At 39.4% G+C, this 26,404-nt stretch overlaps 1 protein-coding gene across 1 annotated transcript in view; it reads right to left on the minus strand.

Moving 5' to 3' along the window:
- The window catches only part of LOC121855082 (flavin-containing monooxygenase FMO GS-OX5-like), a 68,612-nt gene that overhangs the window by 14,947 nt on the left and 27,261 nt on the right, over positions 1-26,404 (minus strand). Inside the window, 4 exon segments of the mRNA XM_042349907.1 lie at positions 334-484; positions 13,512-13,689; positions 14,554-14,588; positions 14,590-14,670. Of these exon segments, the coding sequence (XP_042205841.1) occupies positions 334-484; positions 13,512-13,689; positions 14,554-14,588; positions 14,590-14,670 (445 nt within the window).

The following is a 26,404-nucleotide window of genomic DNA, read 5'->3' on the forward strand; positions in this document are numbered from 1 at the left end:
TTAAAAATAGCCTAAGATAGGAAGCATATTCCTTTAACACATAATATCTGACCAGTATGGGGAGGATCATCATGTCTCCGTTAGGGGGTCGTGGAGTGGTGGTCCAGCAGGCGTCACGGATATTTAGGGGGGGGAAGGGGACGGATGTATGCGATCGGACGTTGTTCGGTCGGACGTTAACTGGCGCATGACTGTATACCAAAATACACTAGAAAAATAAGATCTCATACCAATTGGGGAAATTGGGATAAAAACAAATTTTGACCAAAAACAATATTGACTATATCACCCTAAACAACAAACGAAATCAATAAATTAAACTAAAATATTTACCAGTACAATATAATATGGAGTTTGCCTGAGCCCAAGATCCATCCGCAAATTCAAATCCCTCCTGTGTGGCCTTGACAACACCTGGAACTTGACGGATATTTGGAGGCATTTCTGAGGGGAATGAGACTGGAAGCTTGTGAGAGAGTAATACCTGTAAATATACACATATGCTACAGGTACATAATACAGTACACATCCTTCTAACTGATAACACACATATATGATACAGGTACTTTCTGCTACAGGCACTATCGTGCACAAAAGTCATGTCCACTACCCATCCACAGTGAGGGTTTGAATAGCCTTGAGTCTGAAGTTTCGAAACAGCTGGAGGAAATGCTATGGTCGGCCAACAGATGTCACCCACTGTAGTGTTGGGGGGGGGGTAATAGAGGAGGTGGGGGTTAGTCTAGTAACAGGCTGTGTAGGTGGAGCATAACATCATGAATTCTGCAATCACTGATAACAATAAGAATGTCATGAAGATAGTTAATATTATTAAGCATGGTGAGAGATGTGTAACGGGTAAATAAAAGCACTACAACGACCATATCTCTGCTGTTCATGGCTACGACGGTGAGACTGATGGGCACACCAGTAATTAATTCTCCGTACACGGAGAATACACAAGCTGTTACCAAGGTTGGCGCCACCCACACCAGGGGAAGGAGGTGATGTCGAACACTGAAACATGCCGAGGTCTCATTCCTACCATCGTCGTCACCAACAGGTAAGTCACATTAATTTGTCAGCATAGCCCATGTCGTCCTAATACTATTGCAGGGTGTCCCATGAGTGACAGCAGATATTTGTAGAGGTGAAAGAATATGTGATATTGAGTTGAAAATCTTCTATACACATATGCATTTTTCGGTTTACTTTAGGCGTGAGGTGGATTGTAAAAATTACGCAGGGCAAAAATTTTGCCATGTTATATTTTATTTTTCTTACCAATTGCAGCCATACTGTGTGATGTTGTAATCCTTATTGGTGGATTACATAAGGCCTATTAATAGCGTGAAAACCCGTTTGAAGATACTGTAATGTTCCATAACTTGCATTAAACAACATCATACGTTCACGAGTTCCAACTCCGCTCCTAGCCTCTCCCCCCCCGCCTCTACCCACCCAACTATTAAACCTCATAATTTGAGCATCGTGGGTTACCACACCTAAATACTAATCGACTACTTATGCTCTCCCCACACTCCCCCTCCACCATCCCCCCACTCCACTCCTCCCTCCCCCACCTCTTCCCTTCATCCCTCCCCCAAGACTAACGTCAATCGAACATTCCATCCCATCACATTACCTTCCCCTGCATTCCCCAACCCCCCTCCCGCTATTCTACCCATGGCGATGAATTGGACTACTGTGATGAACACTCACAGAATCGATGACATGGCTCCTCCCCCTTGTATTTAGTGTTGTGATAGCACCAAGTATGAACACCAGCGATGAAGGGGGCTGCCCTGCCCCGGCACTTTTGGGTCTGCTCATCACCCATATCTGCAGCTACTGGAGACGTTAATCCATCCCTTTGTATCGGCGGCAAGTTAATCCTTGTCGTGTCTGACCTAACACCTGACCCACATCATCACGGCCACGTCATGAGCTACACCCTTGCTATGCGCCCCCCGCCACACACACAACCTGTAACCTGTTGAGGATTAAGGAAACAACTTCAAACAAGTACGCCAGTGAGCTCATGTGGTGTGGGTCAGGTGTTAGGTCAGACACGACGAGGATTAACTTGCCGCCGATACAAAGGGAAGGATTAACGTTTCCAGTAGCTGCAAAACCATGCAGTCTCGGGTCATATCAGTTCATGTACAGCCGACCAATCCACCAGTTACAAGCAATTCACTTCAGTTCTGCACAAGTCTCCATCGTGACAAGACGAGGGGAGGCTAGACGATTTTTAAGTTCTCTTTGTGTTTTCGATCCACTTACGATTTATTTCTGCTGGAAGACATAATACTATAAGGTAAGAAATATTAAAGTATTGGTTAAAAAATATTGATGTGACTTTTGGCGGTACTGATATTAAATATTAAGATTTGTTTCACAGCATTGCGATTTTATACTAAGACACTATCCTCACTGGGTACAGACAAAGCCCCCGACAAAAGCCACCCAGACAAAAGCCCCCCAGACGAAAGTTACTCCAGACAAAAGCCCCTACTTTGATCGGGGTGGCTTTTGTCTGACAACAGTAAGGCAAACTATTTAATATATATATATATATATATATATATATATATATATATATATATATATATATATATATATAAAAAAGATTGAGTCACTGTGCAATATGTATTTTTTGTAGGGTCATGGGGGCAACTCAAGGTCAGCCTGGTGAACAACCTCTCTAGCTACGCCACTGAGTATGAACTTATTTAAGAACAGACTTAACCATCACTGGCGTGAGTTTAGATACATTCTGGAACCAGTGAATATTCTTTGTAAAAAAATAAACTTTAAATGAATTATTTATAGGAGATAAGTATGTCATAGCTGAAAATTGTCAAAGAAATATGTAAAGCAGTGGAAAACCATATATTTTGATTATCGGCGAGGCTAACTACCTATAAACAATTAATATTTGACGATTGGCAAAAGTCCTGGGAAAATGAACCAACAAGTCATAAGCTAAAAATGATCAAATCATCAGTTTATCCTTAGTCATCATCAAAACAATCCTCTCGACATCACGAAACTATTCTGAATCGTCTAAGAATTGGGCATACGCGATTGAAGCATGGGCAACTCATGTCTTCCCCTAATGGAGCCCCACCTAGTATATGCTCCAACTGCCGAACACAAATAACAGTCCAACATATTCTCATTGAATGCCCTATTTATAATCAGTATCGAACAATGTGCTTCACTACCCCTACAATGTAAGATATTTTAGCAGAGACCCCAAAATTTTCGCTAAGTTCAGTTTTGACCTTTTTGAAATACTATAATCTCCTCCAAACAATATAACACTAAATTATAGAAACACAAATATATGTTAACTAATCCCTCTGGCCAGCCCTAGGAGAGACTCAAATGGGTGTCAGTGGTCTGGTTAAACTAAATCTTGATGATGATGATGATTATCGGCGAATGTTCACTCTACAGTCGCAGGGGTGGTGGTGGAGGTTTGGGGGTGGGGGGGGGGAGGATCCACTTGCAGTTCACTATGAATACATGAAATAGGGAGGGTTTCTTGGGCAGTTGATCCAAAAAAATTTACCAAATGTTATGTCAGAGTAATAATACTTAACCTAGGTGTTACTAATATCATTAATTTACTCTAGTATATAAAAGCCTGCATCAGTTACCACAACATAATATTACTCTGCCATTTCAGATATGCCTGCAGGACGAGTAAATTCGTCGGCAGTGATTGCTGAGCGAGGCCAAATCATCGGGATGTGGAGAGCCGGGGCAACTGTGCCGAACATTGCTCTCGAAGTGGGGAGGAGCACCAAGACGATTAGGAGGTGGATCCGCCGGTGGGAGGAAGAGGGCTCAGTGGAGACGAAACCTCGAAGCGGGAGGCCAAGAGTAACGTCGGCAAGGATGGACGCCATGATCGTGGCAGCTGCAACACCATAACCAATGCGAACATCAGTGGAGCATACAAGAAATCTGGGCCTCAACTGCCATCACATGACGACGAGACACCGACTTCATGAAGCCGGGATCGACTGCCATATTCCAGCTCACAAAGGGTGGCTAACACCTACTCACAAGGAGTATCGACTCGGCTTTGCATTGGAACAACTTCCACATCGAGAAGAATACTGGAGAACCATTATATTTACCGATGAAACGGTGTTCAGGTCAGTGGGAGCCGAAGCAAGGCAGTGCTGGAGGCCCTCCAACACACGCTACCATGAGAAACACATTCAACATCGCTCAGTGAGAGGTAGGGTGTCAGTGTGATTCTGGGGGTGGATGTGGGCACATGGGCCAAGTGAACTGGTCAAGATCAATGGCCGTTTCACTGGTGAGCAGTATGTAGACATCCTGGAGCAAGTGCTAATTTCTACAGACCGGGCTATGGCAGTTCCAGCCCCCCACACTATCAGGCTGGTTCATGACAACAGTCCCATTCATACCAGCAACATAGTGAAGGACTACCTCCAGGATCACCCTGAAATTGAGGTCATCGACTGGCCAACACTAGGATGTGATATTAATCCGATTGAACATATTTGGGCCAAAATGAAACGTGATTGGGATATTGGGGAGCAGCGAACCTGTGCAGCAATAGAGGCCAAAGCTTACGACATGTGGGAGAGTATACGTCAACGACCAGGGGTGTGTCTGAAGCTGGTCGATTCCATCCCTAATCGCCTTGATGAAGTCTTGAATGCAATGGGTGGCTGGACCAAATACTAAGATGTGTGTATTGGTGTATTGTTTGGATTTTAGTATTGTTTGTAAATACAATTAATATATATTAACTCACCTACAGTGTTATCTTAAATCCATGTCCTTAATGATGTCTTAAACTATATCGCATGAAAATTCATAACAAAGTAACTTAACAGCCACAAATTATGTATTGTGTGGTATACAATGATCTGTATGACATGTCATGGAATGTGTTGTCTTATAACACAATATAATTATATAGTTACAATTGCTACCATCATTGAAATGCTCGTGATGTTCAGCACACAATATTAACGGTAACTGAGCACACTCCAAAATATATGAAGCTTGCATATTGTGGTGGGGTGTTTAAACACTGGAACTTGGAAGAATTGGAACAGTCACCTAGATTAAGTCTGAATACTATTTTACAATACTGATAACTTTTTCACTCCACTCTTTTTAACAAGTATATAATTATATAATATTGCATATTATCACAAATATTTATTAAGCAAATGATGGGTGGAATATAAATAAATATTACAGGTTGACTATCAAAAATCCGGCAACCTCAGGACCTGAGGAGTGCCGGATTTTCGAAAATGCCGGAAAACTGATGGTTATATTTGCTGTAAAAGTTTAACAGAAAATGACTACCTGTACAGTCCTTTAAACAAAGAAAATTAAACACTTAAGTTAGGATAATATAATTGACATTGCTGGATTCCTTGTAAGACCAGGAATATTTTGAATATAAATATCATATATTTTGCACAAAAGATAACATATTTACTCAGAGTAAACATTATATCTAAAATTTGCATGTCTAATGCAAAATTTTTGATGTTTATATTCAAAATGATCATCAAATTGTAAGAATTCTAGCAATGTAAATTATATTCTGGCCGGGAAATTTGTATGAATTTAATGAGCTAAAACAAATATCTTCAGTTAATAAAAAAAAAAATATTCTTCACACCGTGCCAGATGGTCAGACGGTCCCTCCCTCCTCCCCACCCCCCACCAACCCTCCCTACCAGATAAATGTGTGGGAAAACCAGACTATTTACCTTTTTAGTAATAAATAATACCTCAGACTGAAGTTAGGATAATATAATTGACATTGCTGGATTCCTTGTAAGACCAGGAATATTTTGAATATAAATGTCATATATTTTGCACAAAAGATAACATATTTACTCAGAATAAACATTATATCTAAAATTTGTATGTAATGCAAAATCTATGATGTTTATATTCAAAATGATCATCAAATTGTAAGAATTCCAGCAATGTAAATTATATTCTGGCCGGGCAATTTGTATGAATTTTATGAGCTAAAACATATATCTTCATTAAATAAACAAAGAAATACAGTCAACCCTCACTTTACGCGGTTAATGTAACCCACAGGGTACCGCGGAAAGTGAGAAACGCGTAAAGTGAATAACATAACATATGGGATTAATTGAAATAGAGACCGGGCCAACCCCCAAACTCCAATTTTTGACAACACACAACTATGTTGCAGTAAAAATATTATCTTAACTTTATGATGGTATGCACACACAATTAATAATTAAGAGAAATATCAATAATATTAGGTTTTTTAACACTTACATTAGTAGAAAAGATGGCTGGGCACACGGGGATGGGCGGTTGGTTCCGAGGCAGAGGGCAGATTATTGGCCCTGACCTGTATCACTTGTATCACTATTCACCACAGAGGCTTGCAGGGCCTCTTTGTCAAACCCCCCAAAGTCCATATAAGTCCATATCCTCACCATAATTATCACTATCACTGACTTGGGCCGGCTGTGGTGGGTGGCGGGTGAAGAACTGGTAATGTTTTGATGACTGGGCGACCTTGTGCGCACCATGTTCGCACCGCTTACACAACATGGCGGATGGCAGGAGGTTTGGATCCAAAAATGGCGCGGCTCGCCAGCCGCTCTCAGCGTAAAGGGGTACACGCACCGCGGAATGTAAGCATCCTGGGTTCCGGCAGGGCACCGCGTAAACGCGGAATGTGGGACCACGTAAAGTGAGGGTTGACTGTATTTGAAAATGCGCTCCGAAATCCATGCCGGAAAACTGAAGGTTCCGGTTTATCGGTTGCCGGATTTTTGATAGTCAACCTGTACCATAATCTCTGTCGGAATAACAACAAAATTGTGACATGGTCGCTGAGTAAAACTAGCTGACCAAGGCCCTTCACCCTGATCCTTGCATATTTCAATTCTATCCTTAATATATTCCATTCTTTAAAGTATCATTGTGACCTGAGCGGCAATAAACACCCAGGGCACTGCACCTGTTCCATGAATTCGTAACCATAAAGAAACAACTGTAAGACAAAACGTAGTTAAAAAGGCAGTCAATATGTAAAATAAATTTCAAAATGACCAAAAATTTGCTTGCAAAAACAGAAAAAAGGCATTAAGTTGAAGAGAGTCTCAAGCAAGATGTTACCTCCACTGAAAAGATACAAAGACTGATGCCTGTATGGTGTGTTGAGAGGCTGGATGGCACGCATAAAACTAGTTTCATTATCTTCAATTATGTTCAATAATTGTTAAAATGAGTAAAAAATTTAATATTAAACTTTTAAAATTATCGAATAGTATAAACTTCTTGATATTTGCTAAAATGGTAAGGAATTTAAGCCCTAGAACCAATTACTGTATTGGCGGACTAATACTACAGCTGGTGGACTGCCAAATGCAAGCGAAATCATGTTCAGGTTGGCTCGTAAGAAACTCGTTAATCGAGGGATTGCTCGTTAACCGAAGTTAAGAATCTTAAGGAAGGCAACTCGTTGACAGAAATTTCGTTAACCAAGGCGCTCGTTAACCAAGGGACCACTGTATTTGAGACTGAATGTGAGAAGGACCTAGGTGTGTACGTTGACAATGAGCTGAAGTTCTCGGGCCATTGCGAGAAGAAGGTAAATTAGGCAAATAAATTATTGGGTCTTATAAGAAGGTCGTTCAGATATCTAGACGGTCCGTCCCTTGTAACGATCTTCAGGAGTGAAGTGCATCCTCATCTGGAGTACAGTCACCCCGTCTGGTCCCCGAGATATGCTAGGGACTGTCAGTTGGTTGAAAATGTTCAAAGAAGGGCCATCAGACTGGTGCCTGCACTTCAGCACCTCAACTACCCTAGCTTATACTACAGACGGGCAAGGGGTGACCTAATTGAGGTGTATAAGCATCTCAAGGGGCACAACTCAGTCGAGTGTCCTTACTTGGAGCTGGCGGACACTCGCCCCACAAGGGGTTGCAGCTCAAGATTGAAGAAGCCGCAAGTCCAGAAAAAGTGTGAGGGCAAACTTTTTCGGAATAAGCTACCAGAAAGTGTTGTGACGGCACCGAGAGTGAGCTCTTACAAGACAAGACTTGACCAACACTGGAGCGGGTTCAGGTACATTCAGGAGCCGGTGCATACCCAGTACTTGCCAACAGTGCGTAACAGAGACATGACCGATTGGCCAAGCGGCTAACGAGCCAATCTTTTGGTGAAGAGGATAATAGAAAAGGAAAAGTAATCAGAGACGTGATCGATCGCCCAAGCGACTAACGAGCCGATCAGTGGTGAAAAGGATATAAGTAAAATTAAAGAAAAAAGTGAGATCGAGTATGTAAATGCGCACATGTGAAAACATATCGTCATTACTCTACATAAGAATATAAAAGCAACACTTATTTACTGTTCATATATATTTTAATTTATGTTTCTGAATTTAAAAGAAATATTCTACCCACCAGTGGTGGTAAAGTTGAAAACATAAGGATAGCCAATGTTGTTGTGTGTGTTTTTACTCGGTTGATGAAGTTGCCAAGTCATCAGGTTCAACTCTAGCTGAATCTGTAGAACAAAAAAACTTTTTCTGTGTTGTTTTTAGTTTTTATTTAACTTTATCTGTGTTATTTTCATTGGCTTATTAGGATGTTGCTTTATTACAGGTAGCAATTCGACCAAAAAGTAGGGTAAATAAGGCAAAATTTAGCCAAACATCGAAAGTACCAGACTCAAATTAATTTTCTCCATGGGCAAAGTAAAATCGTTCCAGACCACAGAATGCCGGACTAGAGGTACAACCTGTATTTAGTTTGTAACTGTTCTAATAATCCTCATAGAAAACTTATTTCACAAAGCATTTCATTCATTTTCTGAGGGCCACAATCATCACAGTAAAATCGGCCTTGACCGTGAGGCCCTAGGCCATGGCCTTAATCTGACCCTGCTGAAACTACTGCACATGCACCGAGATATAACAGTAGACATAAACCAAGGAATTGACACATTGACACAGAGACATCCCAGGAAGATGAAATTTTCAAATTTACTTGCAGAAAAGTGAAGGGATTTGACGTTTGTGTAAAAATATACAGTGGTCCCTTGGTAAACGAGCACAATCCGTTCCAGCAGGTTGCTCGTTAACCGAAAATCTCGTTAACCAAAACCATTGTTTCAATGGGTTTTTGGGTAATTGGTTCCAGCTCACCGAAAATTGCCTAAATTCAACAAAAATGGGAGAAAAGTTCACTTACTTTGAGGTGTGTATGTAGAAGGCTCCTGGATGATGATGATGATGATGTGAATTTGAAATGGGAGGTGGAGGAGGAGAAGGGAGAAGAGAAGGAAGTGGAGGTGGAGGAGAAGCATTTTACTGCTTCTTGGAAGGTGAGTCACCTTCCATGAAAATGTCAGGAACCTCTGGACTGACAGATTCTCCACCATGAACATCCTCTCTCCTTCTTGAAGTGGAAGGCTGAGGGATAGCATCTTGTTCCCTCTGCCTTTTACTGAAGAAAGTGTCAATTGTGGTCTGTGGGGCATCTGTCCTCCTCACCATTAACTTATGTTTAAAGAAGGAGACCACTGAGTCCTCAACATGACACAAAGTTAGTTCAGTTTTTTCCACTTCTGGGTGCTTTGAAGCCAGTTCCCTGAACTTCTCCCAGTGGTAAATCACATCTTTCAACTGTTTAGCTGACATATGGTCATCACTTTCAATTTCCTCCTCACCACTGTCAGCCTCTACCTGTAACATCTCATCCAGTTGCTTCAAGTCATCAGGATAAGCTCCTCCTCCACATCAAGGCCCAATGACTGACCAATGGACACATTCTCCTGGTCCAACTCTGTTTCTTCCTCAAATCCCTCAAAATCATGGACTACTGATGGCCACAGTGCTTTCCATGAAGAATTGAGGGATCTAGTGGAGACTTCTTGCCATGATGACACAATCAATTTTACAGCCTCCAGGATGTTGAATTGTGTCTTCCAGAAATGTTTCAGTGTTAGTTCAGGATCATTGGAAGTTGCCTGATGACACCTCCTAAACATTTTCTTCATGTACAACTTCTTGAAGTTGCTAATCACATTCTGGTCCATTGGCTGTATGATTGATGTAGTGTTTGGAGGCAAAAACAACACTTTCACAAAGTCAAATTGATAGTCCAAATTTCTGGCAAGGTCAGGGTCATGACCAGGAGCATTATCCATGAGGAGAAAAGCCTTTAAAGGGAGTTTATTGGTGGTTAGGTAGCTCTTGACAGAAGGGCAAAACACATCAACAGCCCATTCATTAAAGAGCTGTCTTGTCACCCATGCCTTACAGTTGGACTTCGAATAAACCCCAAGCTTTGTTCTTACCACTTTCTGTTGCTTGAACACCCTGGGTTTTCATAGTGGTAGACAAGCATAGGCTTCAGTCGGAAATCCCCTGAAGCATTGGCACCAAGCAATAGAGTGAGACGGTCTTTCATGGGTTTATGCCCAGGTAAAGAGGCTTCATCTCTGGTGATGAATGTTCTTTTGGGCATCTTTTTCCAGAACAGCCCAGTTTCGTCCACATTGAACACTTGCTGTGGAAGATAATTTTCTTCTTCCATCAGTTCTTTAAATTCATCTAAAAACTTTGCTGGCCCTTCCTTATCAGCACTAGCAGCTTCACCATGCCTAACAACACTGAAAATGTCACTTCTTTTTTTAAATTTTTCGAACCAGCCTTTGCTGGCCCGAAAATCTTCAAATTCTGTGCCTGAAGAACCAGGTTAATTTGTCTTTAAATGTTCATAAATCTCCCAGGCTCTTTCACAAATGAATTCAGTAGAAACTGAATCACCTTTCACCTGTTTTTCCCTAATCCAGATGAGAAGTAACCTCTCAGTTTCTGCAATTAAGGATCTACTTTTTAACACTCTTGTAGATTTGTCTCTCACTTTCACTTCTTTAAATTTGTCTTTCTGTGCAAGAATTGTCGACACAGTTGATGTCGACATGCCATATTCTTTGCATAGCGCATTTGTTCTAATGCCTTGTTCATGTTTTTTTATGATTTCCTGCTTGGTTTGGATTGAAATCGCTTTTCTTGATCTCTTAGGCCCCATGCTGGATTCAAACAATGTCAACACGTGCTTTTTAAAGTTAAACTTGTTGTAAATAAAGAATATTTTCTTTTAACCCTTTGGATGCGACATGCGGGTAAACCCGCCCAAAATATTATATTAATTAAATGCGACAAGCGGGGATATCCCACGGCCTTGAAAAAACTTCCCCAAATGAGACGCCATGCGGACATATTATGTATTGAGGTATAGGAGTATTTCCTGAATGCAATATAGCTTATTTTTGTACTATTTTGTTTGATATTATCTGAATATGTAATACATATCTAAATTTGCTGTTTAGTAACCAAATTGATTAAATTTATTTGCCATATACCAGACATTGATTTATACCAATTTCCTGCATTTTTTGGGTATAAATGTCATTTTTTCTCTAAAATTTGCACACATATGTGAATTTTTGTTCCAGATTTGGAAAATATACTAAAAGTTCTCTAGGAAAAACATATAGAAAATGTGATTATATGAAATTCATTTTTGGCAGGATAATTGACACTTTTCAGGAACCGGCGCGAAATTTAATTACGCACCTAAAGGGTTAAAATAACACTGCATTGCGCTATATATTGTCAATATGTAAAATAAATTTCAAAATGACCAATAATTTGCTTGTAAACACAGAAAAATAGCATTTAGTTGAAGAGAGTCTCAAGCAAGATGTTACCTCCACTGAAAAGACACAAAGACTGACGCCTGTATGCTGTGTTGGCAGGCTGGATGGCGTGCCACAAACTAGTGACCCTACCTTCAATTATGTTCAATAATTGTTAAAATGACTAAAAAATTTAATATTAAACTTTGAAAATTATTGAATAGTATAAACTTCTTGATATTTACTAAAAGGGTAAGGAATTTAAGCCCTTGAACCAATTACTGTATTGGCGGACTAATACTACAGCTGGTGGACTGCCAAATGCAAGCTAAAACATGTGGAGGTTGGCTCGTAAGAAACTCGTTAATTGAGGGATTGCTCGTTAACCGAAGTTAAGAATCTTATGGAAGGTAACTCGTTAACCGAAATCTCGTTGACCAAGGCACTCGTTAACCGAGGGACCACTGTATTAAAAAAAGCCGTTTTTTATAAAAACCAGTTTTTGTGATATAGTCCAGAATTTGACGTCTAGCATTATACCTAGGTATCTTTTGATATTAGTCTATACCACTGTATATAAAAACATTATGATGCTAAATGATAAAAATGTTTTACACATTTAGTACAGTACAGTATATAATTATTTAGTACAATAAATTCATGAATGCTTAGTTTGTATAAATTAAATATACCCCAGAACCCCTCTAGTTAGAACTGTTTCTCTAGCATTTGTGATCTGTAGTTTACCATGTTGGCTCCTTATCCAGCTTAAATATTTGGAAACCTCCTACCCACAAAAATAGACAGAAACATATCAACACTCAACAAAAGTAGATGAGGAATAAAGTAACACCACAAAAGTAGACAGAAATACATCAAGTATGGTGAAAACTCTATTTAACGGACTCTGCGTGAAAGGTTACAGTACAGTACAGTACGTTAGATCAAATTGCATTAATATGGAACGTCCTTCTAATGGACTGTATGGTAAAATGAAGTCCATTATATGGAAGGTTTCATCCCACTTGGACAATCGTTTGTTTTATTTGATTTTTACCGTCTTAGTCATATGATCAGGTAAGGTTAGGTTAGGTAAGTATTAGGTTAGGTTAAGCTAGGTTTGGTTAGGTTAAGCTAAAATTAGGTTTAGGTTAAATTAGGTCAGGTTAGGTCAGATTAGGTTAGGTCAGGTTATGTTAGGTCAGGTTATGTTTGGTTAGGTTAGATGAGGAAAGGTTAGGCTACATTAGGTTAGGTTATGTTAGGTCAAGTTATGTTAGGTTAGGTCAGGTTATGTTAGGTTAGGTCAGGTTATGTTAGGCTACATTAGGTTAGGGTAGGTTATATTAGGTCAGGTTATGTTAGGTCAGGTTATGTTAGGTCAGGTTATATTAGGTTAGGTTAGGTTAGGTCAGGTTATATTAGGTCAGGTTATGTTAGGTCAGGTTATGTTAGGTCAGGTTATATTAGGTTAGGTTAGGTTAGGTCAGGTTATATTAGGTTAGTTTAGGTTAGGGTAGGTTATATTAGGTCAGGTTATGTTAGGTCAGGTTATGTTAGGTCAGTTTATATTAGGTTAGGTTAGGTTAGGTCAGGTTATATTAGGTTAGTTTAGGTTAGGTCAGGTTATATTAGGTCAGGTTATATTATATTAGGTCAGGTTATGTTAGGTCAGGTTATATTAGGTTAAGTTAGGTTAAACAGCATAAAGCAGATGATAATCCAAGTGGATTGTATGAGTAATCATATGAAGGCTTCACTGTACAGGCAGGGGTTATTCATCTTACCTCCTCTGCTACTGTGGACAATTCGAGTGAAATATCAAGACCAGATAGACCAAATCCTAGGACCAGTACCCTAGAGCCAGTGTATGGTGAGGGTTGACGATAATCATGACTGTGTACCTGCTGTCCTCTGTATTCTTCTATGCCTTCTATGTGTGGCTGGAAGGGAACTGTGAAGTGCCTGCACATAGAAAAAATGGCATATACCGTGTAATTACATACTTTTACACACACACAATTTTTCACTTTCTGAATGTGGCTAAAATGTTTATGGAAAACATTACACTAAACTAAACTAAACTAAACTAAACTAAACTAAACTAAACTAAACTAAACTAAACTAAACTAACTATCTAACTTAACTGAACAGTAACTAAACAACACAACCAACCAACAAACCAACCAACACAACTAACCAACCAACTGACAACCAACCAACAACCAACCAACACAACCAACCTAACCCAACCAACCAACTTCAACTAAACACTAACTATTAACAGCTAAATCTAAGCTAAGCTAAACTAAAGCAAACTAAACTAAACTGGCTAAGCTAAATAAACTAAGCTACTAAGCTAAACTAAGCTAAACAAATAAACTAAACTAAGCTAAACTAAACTAAGCTAAGCTAAACTAAACTAAACTAAGCTAAACTAAGCTAAGCTAAGCTAAGCTAAACTAAACTAACTAAACTAAACTAAAACTAAACTAAACTAAACTAAACTAAACTAAACTAAACTAAACTAACTAAACTAACCCTAAACTAAACTAAACTAAACTAAACTAAACTAAGCTAAACTAAACTAAACTAAAACTAAACTATAAAACTAACTAAACTAAACTAAACTAAACTAAACTAAGCAAACTAAACTAAACTAAGCTAAACTCAAACTAACTACCACAAGCTAAACTAAACCTTAACACAAATTTATGAAAGAAAATAATGTGAGGGAAAATGATATCACATACAGTATATAGATAGATTAAATTAAATATTCTTGTTGGTGTTTACATTTTCTCCACGTTAAGAGAAGAACAATCTTACCCATTACACACAAACATAGCAAGTTGTGGTGGGAGAGTCCACTCTCTTCACCGTCACATCCCAACTGGGTCCTTCCTCTTTCAACACTGGACACACTTTCTCGACCCGATGACCAAACTACCAACCAATAATAATACAAGGGTTAATCTACTATGTATAATCTGATATATGTATACAAGGGTTAATCTACTACTGTATGTATAATCTGATATGTAAAAAAGTGTTAATCTACTATGTATAATCTGATATGTATAAATGGATCACAGCCAATTTAGCTCCCAGGGATTAACTGACAGTGCAAAGTGCTATTGTTAGTTGTGAGCAGCTCTGTGCCTCATTGAAGGCTGAGCTAGTGAAATGTCAAGGGCACAAACTTGAGTTTAAAGGAAGTGATTGGGAGAATGAAGGAGGAAAATACAAAACAGGGAGTCTGTGTCTGATGAAACACAGGTAATGGAGGGTAGTAAGGAGAGGAACAACCAAACTGGAGGTAAAAAAAGACAACAAACTCCTTTAGTCTTTTGGTAGATGAAATGGACGGTAACATAGACAAGAATAAGGCTGACAAGGAAGGTACAAAAACCTTAATTGGTGGTGATTCTCAGGTAAGGTACCTAGATAGAGTTTCGTGCTACAGACAGAAATAGGATGAGAGTGTGTTTGTCAAGAGCTGGAGTGGGGGATATAGCTGACAGGATGGACAATATCATGTCTGGTAATGAGAACAAACCCACTGACAGGATTAGGAGGGAGGGATCCCTATTGTATGTGGAGGAAGGCAATGAATGGTTATCAAGGGCAGTTGATGTCAATGGCCGTCTTGACAGATATTGCAAGTCAATATCAGTCCCGTTCATTGACAACCGGGACAACTTTTGGTAGAAGGGTTCTTTATGCTAGGGATGGGGTACATTTATCTAGGGATAGGGTGGCAAGCATGGCTATTTCTCTCGAGAGGGTAGTTCAAGAGATGCTGAAGTCTTTAAACTGCTAGGGAAACATGTGAGCAGGGGGTCGAGGCTTCTGCAGTAGGTGCGGGTAAACAAAGCAAAAGATACAGAAAAATCGTGCTAGGAATGACGATAAAGCTAAATCAGGCAGAGCATTAAAACCTAAAGGTGACAGTGAGAGGGCTCGGATCATGACGAATTTAAATGTCTACTACACAAATAATAGAAGTATGAGAAATACAATGGATGAAATCAGGGCATTAGAATGTACTGAAAAGAAATGATATATCGTACAGTAATAGCATTCACCAAAACATTGATATTGAAACAGTTTACAGTACACTCTTCCCATTCGCGGGTTTGCGATTCGCGATTTCGACGATTTGCGGCAAGCAGATGGTGGCTGTGGTGGTTAGCTTGCAAGCTTTTTTCCGCAGTACAATGACTCACCCCGCTTACCATCTCGTGTTGTACTCTCAAAATTTTAGTGTTTCTGTGTGAAATGGCCACCTAAAAGACTGCCTGGTGTCAATGCTACTGATGCTAGTGTAGTGAAATGTAAGAGGCAGAGTCAATGATGTCTCTGACAAAGAAAGTTGAATTGTTAGACAAGTTAAAGGAGGGGATGAGTGGTGCTGCAGCTGGTCAGTTGTTTGGTATAGGTATACAGTAGTGCACTAAGGAACAAGTTTATTTACCTCTAAATTACGTAACCTCGGGACCTGACCGGTGCCGGACCATGGAAATTGCCGGACCATGGAAATTCACCCTTTTTCCTGGATAGATAGTGACTTGTGCTTATGCCTGGAAGCACTAGCACCACTTTCTCTTCGTCATGGCCTCTTTGAAGACATATTGAAGGGTTAAATGTCGTATAGTAGCTTCTCAAATTTCGCGAGTTTTTAATTCTTAACGTATTTTATTGGAACACAAAAAAATAAATAAATAAAAATTTTGACGGCGGAAACTTGAATTTCGACGGGTTTGAACGGCCCGCCAACGTGCAGACGACATGCATAATCGTGTAAACAGCGTCATTTCTGTATACCAAGATTCATTATTGTTTATTACTGAATGTCTTTTTATTGAATTAATGTTTATGTGTGCAAAATGAGCAATACAATTCATTAATATCACGTAGAATATTAAAAACACTACGAGGAAATGACACAACGTTGACTTTAGTTGATTACAAAACAGTGACTGACTGGTTCTACATATAAAACTGAAGAAAATAAGACCTTAGTTTGTAGCTGTAGTAAAATTAATATGGTTGTTTTTAAGTAATGTTATTTTAATGTTAATAAATGGAACAATAGAAAGTAGCTACTGATAATGGTAAAAGAAAAAGAGATGCATATGTAAGTCTTGCTATGCACCTGCGTGGCTATATCATATTACTTTACATAGAATATAAAGAAAGCAACACTTATTTGCATTCATATATATTTTTATTAATGTTTCTGAATTTGTTTTTATTGAATTAATATATGCGTGTGTGCAAAATTAACAATACAATTTATTAATAATACGTCGAATATTAGAGGAGACGAGACGGCTGCCGGCATTGTTTATGTTAAAGCTTACGAAACCAGCGACTGATTGGTTCTACATATAAAACTGAAGAAAATAAGACCCTGATTTTTAGCTGTAGTAAAATTAATGTAAAAAAATTAATATGGCTGTTTGAAGTACCTGTAATGTTATTTAATGTTAATAAATGGAACAATATAAGTAGCTAACTATTAATGGTTAAAAAAAAGTGAGACTGCGCGTATGTAAGTGTGCACATGTGAAAACATATCGTCATTACTCTACATAAGAATATGAAAGCAACACTTATTTACTGCTCATATATATATTGAAGGGTTAAATGTTGTACTCTGTATAGACAAGCAGAGAGAGAGAGAGAGAGAGCAGCCGAACTGCCGGATGTAAACAAACCTTAATTTCCCGCGGCTTTGTTTTATTTTTTTTGTTTTTTAAGGGGATTAGCCCACCCGGGCATAGGTCACTGACCCACATTGGGGCCTGAGGGGCAAAAATTTAATACTCCTGTAATAATAATTCAGATAAGTAAAAAAAAAAAAAAAAAAAGCTGCCTATCTACCTATTGGACAAACTAAAATCATTCCGGACCACGGGAGTTTCCGGACCACAGAATGCTGGACTAGAGAGGTACAACCTGTAGTATAAGTTACTATTCGGGGTTTTGCCTATTTGCGCCATTCCTTGGAACCTATCCCTCGTGAATAACAAAGGTTTACTGTATTTAGCCAGAAAAATATAGATACAGAGTTGATAAAAATAACAATATTGACAGGGCTGAGCTAACTGAGAGCCTGAGGTCTCTTAATGGCACCTGATATATACTACTGTACATTTATCTCAAGGAAGTATTATGTAACATTTAGTATCATCTGGAAAAGTACACATAACTTGGTGTTAGTAAGAACATATCAGAATGTTACCACGGCTGTCACTTCGTTATTTATTTAATTTGTATTTTTGTTTACATTTATATTATAAATATACACATACATATTTTACAATGGAGTTGACATACATTAATGTGATAAGGGAGGGAAGCAATACAACATGGGTTGTAAAACAAGAAGACAGAAACTGTCAGTATCATGTCTTGATGGCAAAAATATTTTGCAATGGTAATTTCTATCTACAGGGTATCTACATGATAATTTTTGATATAAAGGTTTTGGTGGTACAGTACAATAAAGTAGGAATATAAAGTAGGTATTACAAAAATATTAATACGTTGACAATATATGTTTTTATAGTGATGATTTAAAGGGAGGGAGCGTAGTCTTTGCTCGGATGGGTGGGGGTAAGTTGTCCCAAGTCTATGCATAAAATTAATTTACAGTATATGGATACATATATTCTGTAGGTAGTTTTATGAAATATAATTTAATCATTTTGGGTATAAAATATATGATAAGATGTACACTAAAGAACCAGAAAGGTAAACGATCACTACCGACTGTTTGGCATCGCCATGATGCCTGACTCTGAGGTGCTAAGCAGCCTGTCTTACCTTTATTCATTACACATGCATACTTAACCTAGTAAAAATTATGATATATGCCATATTCAGTGTATTATCTACCATAAATACTGTATAACGAAACAGACTTTTGAATTTCAGAGCATTTCGGACTTGGGGATTTCGGATAAGGGATACCCAACCAGGGAGGTACTACCACCTGGGAAGATATTGGAAGCATAATGTGTTGTCTAAGGGTAGACCCTGCTGCTATATGGCATCACGAAAATTGTGACCAAGTCCCAGGTTGCTGATCTATCTTTCTGCCTCATTTACACACAATTGCAGGGTCTCAACTGTCTCTCTTACTATTGACAACACCACAACTAAAACCTTACTCATTCTTGATCTGTTTTATTCATTCTATTTTATTCTCCTATGTCAGTTGATATTAATACTGAAGCGGGGCCTTCTCTGATGGGTCCCACTGGTCGGGAAGGTTGTGGACCCCAGGGCCGACCTGATCATCATCAAGCTACTGGGGCCTCAACTGACGCCACTACGGTTGCTGGAGGATCGGCTTTTTTCACGCTTCATTTCTCCAACATTCGCGGACTGAGATCCAATTTTTCTTCTGTGGAGCACCATCCATTAACCTCTTCCCCCGATCTCTTACTACTCTCCGAACTTCAACTGACCAAAGCAGCTTCACCCAAACCTTTTCAAGTCTCTAACCACAACCTTTATACCTACTTCCGTTCTAAGGGAGGTGTATGCGCCTACTGCAATACACGTACACCTATAGCCTGACTCACGGATCTTGAATCTCCCCTTTATGATGTCATCTGGCTCAAAATATCTCTACCTACTGTGACTATTTTTCTTTGTTTCCTATACTGTTCTCCCAACTCTACCAACTATTTCGAACTCTTTGACTATCTCACTTCTTGCCATGAGTCGTTGCTATCCACACACCCCAACACCGAGATCCTCTACCTAGGGGATTTCAATGTACATCACAGTGAGTGGCTTGGCTCTGCAAGGGATGACCCAGGTGGAGCTGAGGCACTCTCTTTTTCCTTACTTAATGATTTGGAACAAATAATCAAACACCCTACACGCGTTCCTGATCGACACGATCAACTTGCTAACATTCTTGATCTTTGTTTTACCTCTAAGCCCTCACACTATTCATACTCAATTTTTGCCCCCTTAGGGTCTTCTGATCACAACCTTATTTCTATTAAATCAAACTGGGCACGACCACCTCCCCCACCCCCCTCTAAACGTCAACTATGGCACTATCGGAGGGCAAGCTGGCAATCCTTGCGAGAATTCTTCACCGACTTTCCTTGGGATGAATGTTGCTTTTCCACTCGGGATGCCTCAGTATGTGCTGACAGCATTGCTGGGGTTATACAGGGCGGTATGAGTGCATTTATCCCATCTTCTACCAAAACTTTCACATTACAATCATGGTTTGATCGCTCCTGCTCTCTTGCTTGCAGGGTGAGAGATAGGGCATATCGAGCTATGAAACTATCTCCTTCTCCTATTACCCACACCTCTTTCATTACTTCTAGGAATCGTTGTAAGGCTATTCTTCGTAGGGCCAAGCGGAATTTTATTAAAAGAAAGACTGCTGTCCTGACTAATTCTTCCTCTAGTAAATCCTTCTGGTCCTTAGCTAAAAACATCTGTAACAACTTCTGCACGCCTTCTTTTCCTCCCCTCTTCCGTCCCAATAACTCTATAGCCAACTCTCCCCCTGAGAAAGCCAACCTCTTTGGCACCTTATTCTCCTCTAATTCCACCTTAGACGATTCCCACTCTACCCCTCCTACCCCTGCACCTCCTACTGAACCTATGCACTTTCCTATAATCTCCACTCGCAGGGTTGCCGGTGTGTTATCCAGGTTGGATGTGAGTAAGGCGCATGGACCGGACGGAATACCCCCTCGTGTTCTGAGGGAGTGTGCTGAAGCCCTGGCCCCTGTGCTTGCTCGCCTCTTTCGCCTTTGCCTCAAAACGAAAACTTTTCCTTCTTCTTGGAAGCATGCCTTGGTTCAGCCCATCCCGAAGAAGGGTGACCATTCTAATCCCTCTAACTATCGCCCCATTGCCCTAACTTCATCCCTCTCTAAGATTTTCGAAACTATCTTGAACTCCCATTTTCTCCGTCACCTTGAACGCCTTTCTCTTTTGTCGGATCACCAGTATGGCTTTCGCCAGGCAAGATCTACTGGTGATCTGCTCTCCTATTGCACCCATCTTTGGTCATCCTCTCTTAGGGATTATGGGGAAACTTTTGTCGTGGCCCTCGACATCTCCAAAGCATTTGACAGGGTATGGCACAAGTCTTTGCTATCTAAACTTCCCTCTTTTGGTTTCTCTCCCCCACTTTGTTCTCTCATCTCTAGCTTCCTTGAGAATCGATCCATGGCAGTTGTTGTCGAGGGATCGATTTCTCGCTCTTTCTCTACCAATAGTGGCGTCCCACAGGGTTCTGTTCTTTCACCAACTCTCTTTCTTCTTTTTATCAATGATTTACTTCACACTACAACTAATTCTATCCATTCTTACGCCGATGATTCTACTCTTCACTCTTCCTCACATTTTCCCCTTCCTCCTAACTCTCAAACTAGATCTGTTTCTAGAACTGATATCATTACTTCTATCAATGCGGATCTGTGCAGCATCTCTGAATGGGGAGATACAAACTTGGTTAAGTTCAATAGTAACAAAACTCAATATTTACCAATTACACTTTGTAAAGTAGACGATCTCCCACCAATTACATTTCAGGACGCTATCATCCCCCCAAATTCTGAAATAAATATGTTAGGCCTCACCATTTCCTCCAATATGTCCTGGAAATCACACATCCTTAGTATAACTAAAGCTGCCTCCCGAAAGTTGGGAATGCTGTACAGATGCCGCAGCTACTTCACTCCTGAGCAGTTGCTCCAAGTATATAAGGGATTCATTCGTCCTAACTTGGAGTACTGCTCTCATATCTGGGGTGGCTCTTCTTCTGTCCAACTATTAGATAGGGTGGAATCAAAGGCATTTCGTCTTATTAACTCTTCTCCTTTAGTCGACAATCTCTCTCCCCTTTCTCTTCGCCGCAATGTTGCTTCACTCTCTCTCTTTTACAGGTACTTTAACGGGCAATGTTCAGGGGATTTGGCATCCTGTGTACCGCCGGTAAGGCCGTGGGTTCATAACACACGTCTTGCCCGCAGTGCCCACCATTTCTCTGTGGATATCGGTCACACGAGAATAGCCAGTTATAGTACCTCCTTCTTTCCTCACACAGCCAAACTGTGGAATGCTCTGCCTTCTTCTGTGTTTCCATGCTCTTACAATCTGTCTCACTTTAAAAAGCTGGTTTTCCGGCATCTTCGTGGTGTAGATTAATACAGTATAACCTTTTTTTCTATATTTTCAATTTCTTTCCGTTCTTTTCTTTTTTCGCCCCCCAGGCTCCGTTGTGGGTCGTTTGACCTGTGCCTGGGTTGGCTAATTCCCGTAAAAAAAAAAATATCGTTTATGTACAACAAGAACAGTACATGACTGAGAATGGAGACTTTAGAGATGCCATACAAAATAGGTGAGGCGTCAGATTGAAGATTATTATAGCAGACATACTGCTTCCTGTTTGACAGGTATGAGGTAAACAAATTGTGGGAAAAGCCCCTAATGCTGTAATGTTCAAGCATTGACAGAAGGATGGTATGGTCGACAGTATCAAAGGCTTTAGAGAGGTTCAGGAATATTCCGACTGTAAACTGACTGTCGTCAAAGGAGTTTAAGATGTCATTAGTAAAGCATAGCAGAGCACTCTCAGTTGACCAAGCTCTAAATCCAAAGTGAGAGTCTATAAGGATGTTATTGACACTGTAGAAGGAATTTAGTCTACTACCTGCGCAAGCTTCCCCAGTATCTTACTCAAGGCTGGGAGGACTGATATGGGGCGGTAATTCTTGAAGACACCTTTATCCCCAGATTTTTTATGTGCTGGGTAAACTTAAGCACTCAAGACCCAAGTTCAACAGCTGAATGAGGAGAATTCCAAGCTCAAAACGGAAGTAACGACAACAGCAGACCGGGTGGATTATGTGGATGACATAGGGCGGCAAAACAACCTCAGGATTGCCGGTATCCCTGAAGATATCCACGAGAACTGGGAGTCATCCCAACACAAAATTTCACACCTGCTGAATGAACATTTTAAACTTCCTGAAGTAAAGTTTGACCGTGTTCAACACGTCAGGAAACCCAACTCCTCCCGTCCCCGCGACATCATAACAAAATTCTCATCCCCCTCTGACATTGACAAAGTGTTTTATCAACGCAATAAACTGAAAGGCACCACTATCTTCGTCAACGAAGATCTCTGCCCAGGTACGACTAAAGCCCGTCTACAGCAAATGGACCAGTTTAAAGAAGCCAGGAAACAAGGGAAACACGTGACATTCAGTCATAAAACCCTTGTTGTGAGGGATCGGGCAAGTGGACACCCGCCCACTCACCCACCCGCTCTACCAACCCCCCAAGCCCCTCGAGAACCCCCTCCCCACTGAGGGGGAACCAGCCACTGTTGCTATCACCTGAGGAGTTCCCCCCCCCCCTGCAGACCAACTCGAGTACAGTGAGTTCTGCTATAACGCGTGTTTTGACAACGCGAATTGGCTCTAACGCGATTTATGAATAGAGGAACGATATTTGTATAACGCGAATGGTTGTTTGCTGTAACGCGATTTTTGCTTACTATTTCTCCAATTTTGTGGTATTAACTGTGAATATGGTAAAGAAGAATATCTCCAAGAAGCGTTCTGGTGATCGCATTCCTAGTGATGATCGTAAAAGAAAGGCTATAACCCTTGAAGAGAAGCTCGATGTTATCTTCCTCAAAATCACCCTTCTCCCCCATCAAGTTATATTCATATTTTTTCAAGGTAAAGTGTTACATTTACTGTATGATTTCATTATTAGATATGAATGTAACATTTATTTAGACTGTGCTATCCTTTGTGTTAGGCTAACTACTAAATTTTTTTCGATTTCGAGTACCGTATATCTCGGCTTATAAGACGAAATTTGAACATTAAAAAAATCTGCCCAAAGTTAGGGGGTCGTCTAAACCACCAAGTTTAAAATTCTTACCTCTTAAATATTGTGGTTTAGTGTGTCAAGAGTGGTGATGAAAACATCGTAAGCCACTCACAAGGTCTTACCACTAATTATTTTATACTGAAACTTACGTTTGGCAAGCTGGATTCAAATTAAGATTACCGGTATATTAAAATAATAAAAATGTATTATAAACCTGTCTAACGTACCCTGTAATAAACACAGCTGCTATCATCACACACCCCTCCCCACTCCCCCCCCATTTGCCAGTGAGGAGACAAGAAAGGAAAAGTGACTGCGAGATTGGGCTGGTCAGTAATGCATACCGGTATCGGTATATTTACTCATAATAATATTTATCTCCTATAAATAATTGATTTAAATTTTATTTTTTCCAAAGAATATTCAGTAAATGAGTGCATTAATTCTTGAAACTATCGGCGGTTAATTACAGGCGCTCAAGTGACGTCACTAGTGTTTTACTACACCAGCTGGTAATATTTGATGCCATTACTTGAAGTGAATTGGCCTTATTTTAAGTAACTAAATATAAATAAATACAAAAATTAAAAAAAAATATCAAAACTGAGAAATAATATACTGTATGTATGTTGTGTTGTCAAAGTAAGAGGAACAATTGTGTAAGTACGTAATATTTTTTCACTCAAATCCTAATGAAACACTACTGGAGAACATTCCTTTGTCGCAAAACAGTTTATAAATTAAAGAAAATAATTACAGTGTGTTTAATATATTACAGTATATTATAAATAAATGAATAAAACAAATAATTCGGTAAATCTATTTAAAGTAAATGGAAAATAAGCAAACATGTTATTTACCAAGACCCTTCCGTCTGGCTCAGGGTGAGATGGAGGGGAGATAAAGAAGGCTATTTATAGCCCATCAGAAGTACCCTAATGCACCATAAATAATTCATTGAACATTCATTTTTTGTACATAGTATATTCAGTATATATATATATATATATATATATATATATATATATATATATATAAATATATATATATATATATATATATATATATATATATATATATATATATATATATATATATATATATATATATATATATATATATATATATATATATATATATATATATATATTTGTGTAATAAATGTATGTAGTAAGTACATACTGGTAACCTTTTTCACTCAAATCCTAATGAAACACCACAATTAGAATACGGTGGTTCCTGTTGAACCACATGTTGTATAAATAGTCACACCACCGAGACGAGGGAACACTCCCAACACGCTTCAGTGACGTCACTAGTGTTTACACTACACCAGCGGGTATAATTTGATGACATTACTTGAAGTGAATTGGCCTTATTTTAAAAAATCAAGGATGGTTGGTAAAGGACTACTGAGTCAGTGGGTAAGTGTCACATTTGGGGTACTGGTCTTATACAGCAAATAGAGCTCAAAAGCTACTTTTTAAATGGAAATTTGGGGGGGGGCGTCTTATGCACCCCGCCGCCTTATAGGCCGTGATATACGGTAGTAATCTGCACCTAACCCTATTTTCTCCATAAGCCCTGTTATTTCTATTACGCGAATTTCTATAACACGATGTTTTACAAGAACACAACTATCGCGTTGTAGCAGAACTGACTGTATTCAATAATTTTAAAAGCTTAATATTAAATTTTTTAGTAATTTTAACAATTATTGAACAAAATTGAAGGTAATGAAACTAGTTTGTGGCACGCCATCCAGCCTCTCAACACACCATACAGGAATCAGTCTTTGTGTCTTTTCAGTGGAGGTAACACTTGCTTGAGATTCTCTTCAACTAAATGCTTTTTTTCTGTGTTTCCAAGCAAATTATTGGTCATTTTGAAATTTATTTTACATATTGACAATATATAATGCAGTGCAGTGTTCATTTAAAGAAAATAATCTTGAATTAAACCAAGAGAACTAAAATTTTATGGGTGAAATGGCACCATGGGGTGACTTCTCTTCCACCCCAATGCCTTCTCTTCTCCCTTCTCCTCCACCCCCATTCTAATTCCCATCATCATCATCCAGGAGCCTACAACATACACACCTCAAAGTAAGTGTACTTTTCTACCTTTTTTGTTGAATTTAGGCAATTTTCGGTGAGCTGGAACCAATTACCCAAAAACCCATTGAAACAATGGTTTCGGTTAACGAGTTTTTCGGTTAACGAGCAACCTTCTAGAACGGATTGTGCTCGTTAACAGAGGGACCACTGTATATGATCCCCAAAATTCACTTTAATGGTATCGATCGAACAACCATCAATATCTATTGGTTGGAATTTTTTTATCTCTAGTGGTTATACATGCAGCCGGCTGAACAACATTAAAAATTCGGGCTATGCGGCCGGAAGTTTTAACAGAGAGCATGGAATTCATGCGACTTGCTGGTGGACGTTGACAACTGTTGCTCCACTACAAACCATGACGTCATCCTGGGCTTGTGTCCACGCTGAGTGCTTCCTAGTTTTCTTTGCACAGCCCCAATTATTGGTAAGTTTTATACATAATAACATTATAAATTAATCGTGAATATTTGTAGAACAAGGTTGTATATACAGGGGTATATAATATAATGAATTATTTAGTTGTAATGTAGAGGAAAGGAGCGTGTGTTATCGCAACTCGTCTGTTGCTACCTCAAAACTGCATCAACTGATAGCTACTAGGGTACTACACCTACTACTGTAGATATTTCAGATAATTGCACTGGAATAACGATGGTCGT

Source organism: Homarus americanus, unplaced genomic scaffold, assembly GCF_018991925.1.
Source record: "Homarus americanus isolate GMGI-L3 unplaced genomic scaffold, GMGI_Hamer_2.0 scaffold39088, whole genome shotgun sequence".
In the NCBI taxonomy this organism is placed as follows: domain Eukaryota; kingdom Metazoa; phylum Arthropoda; class Malacostraca; order Decapoda; family Nephropidae; genus Homarus; species Homarus americanus.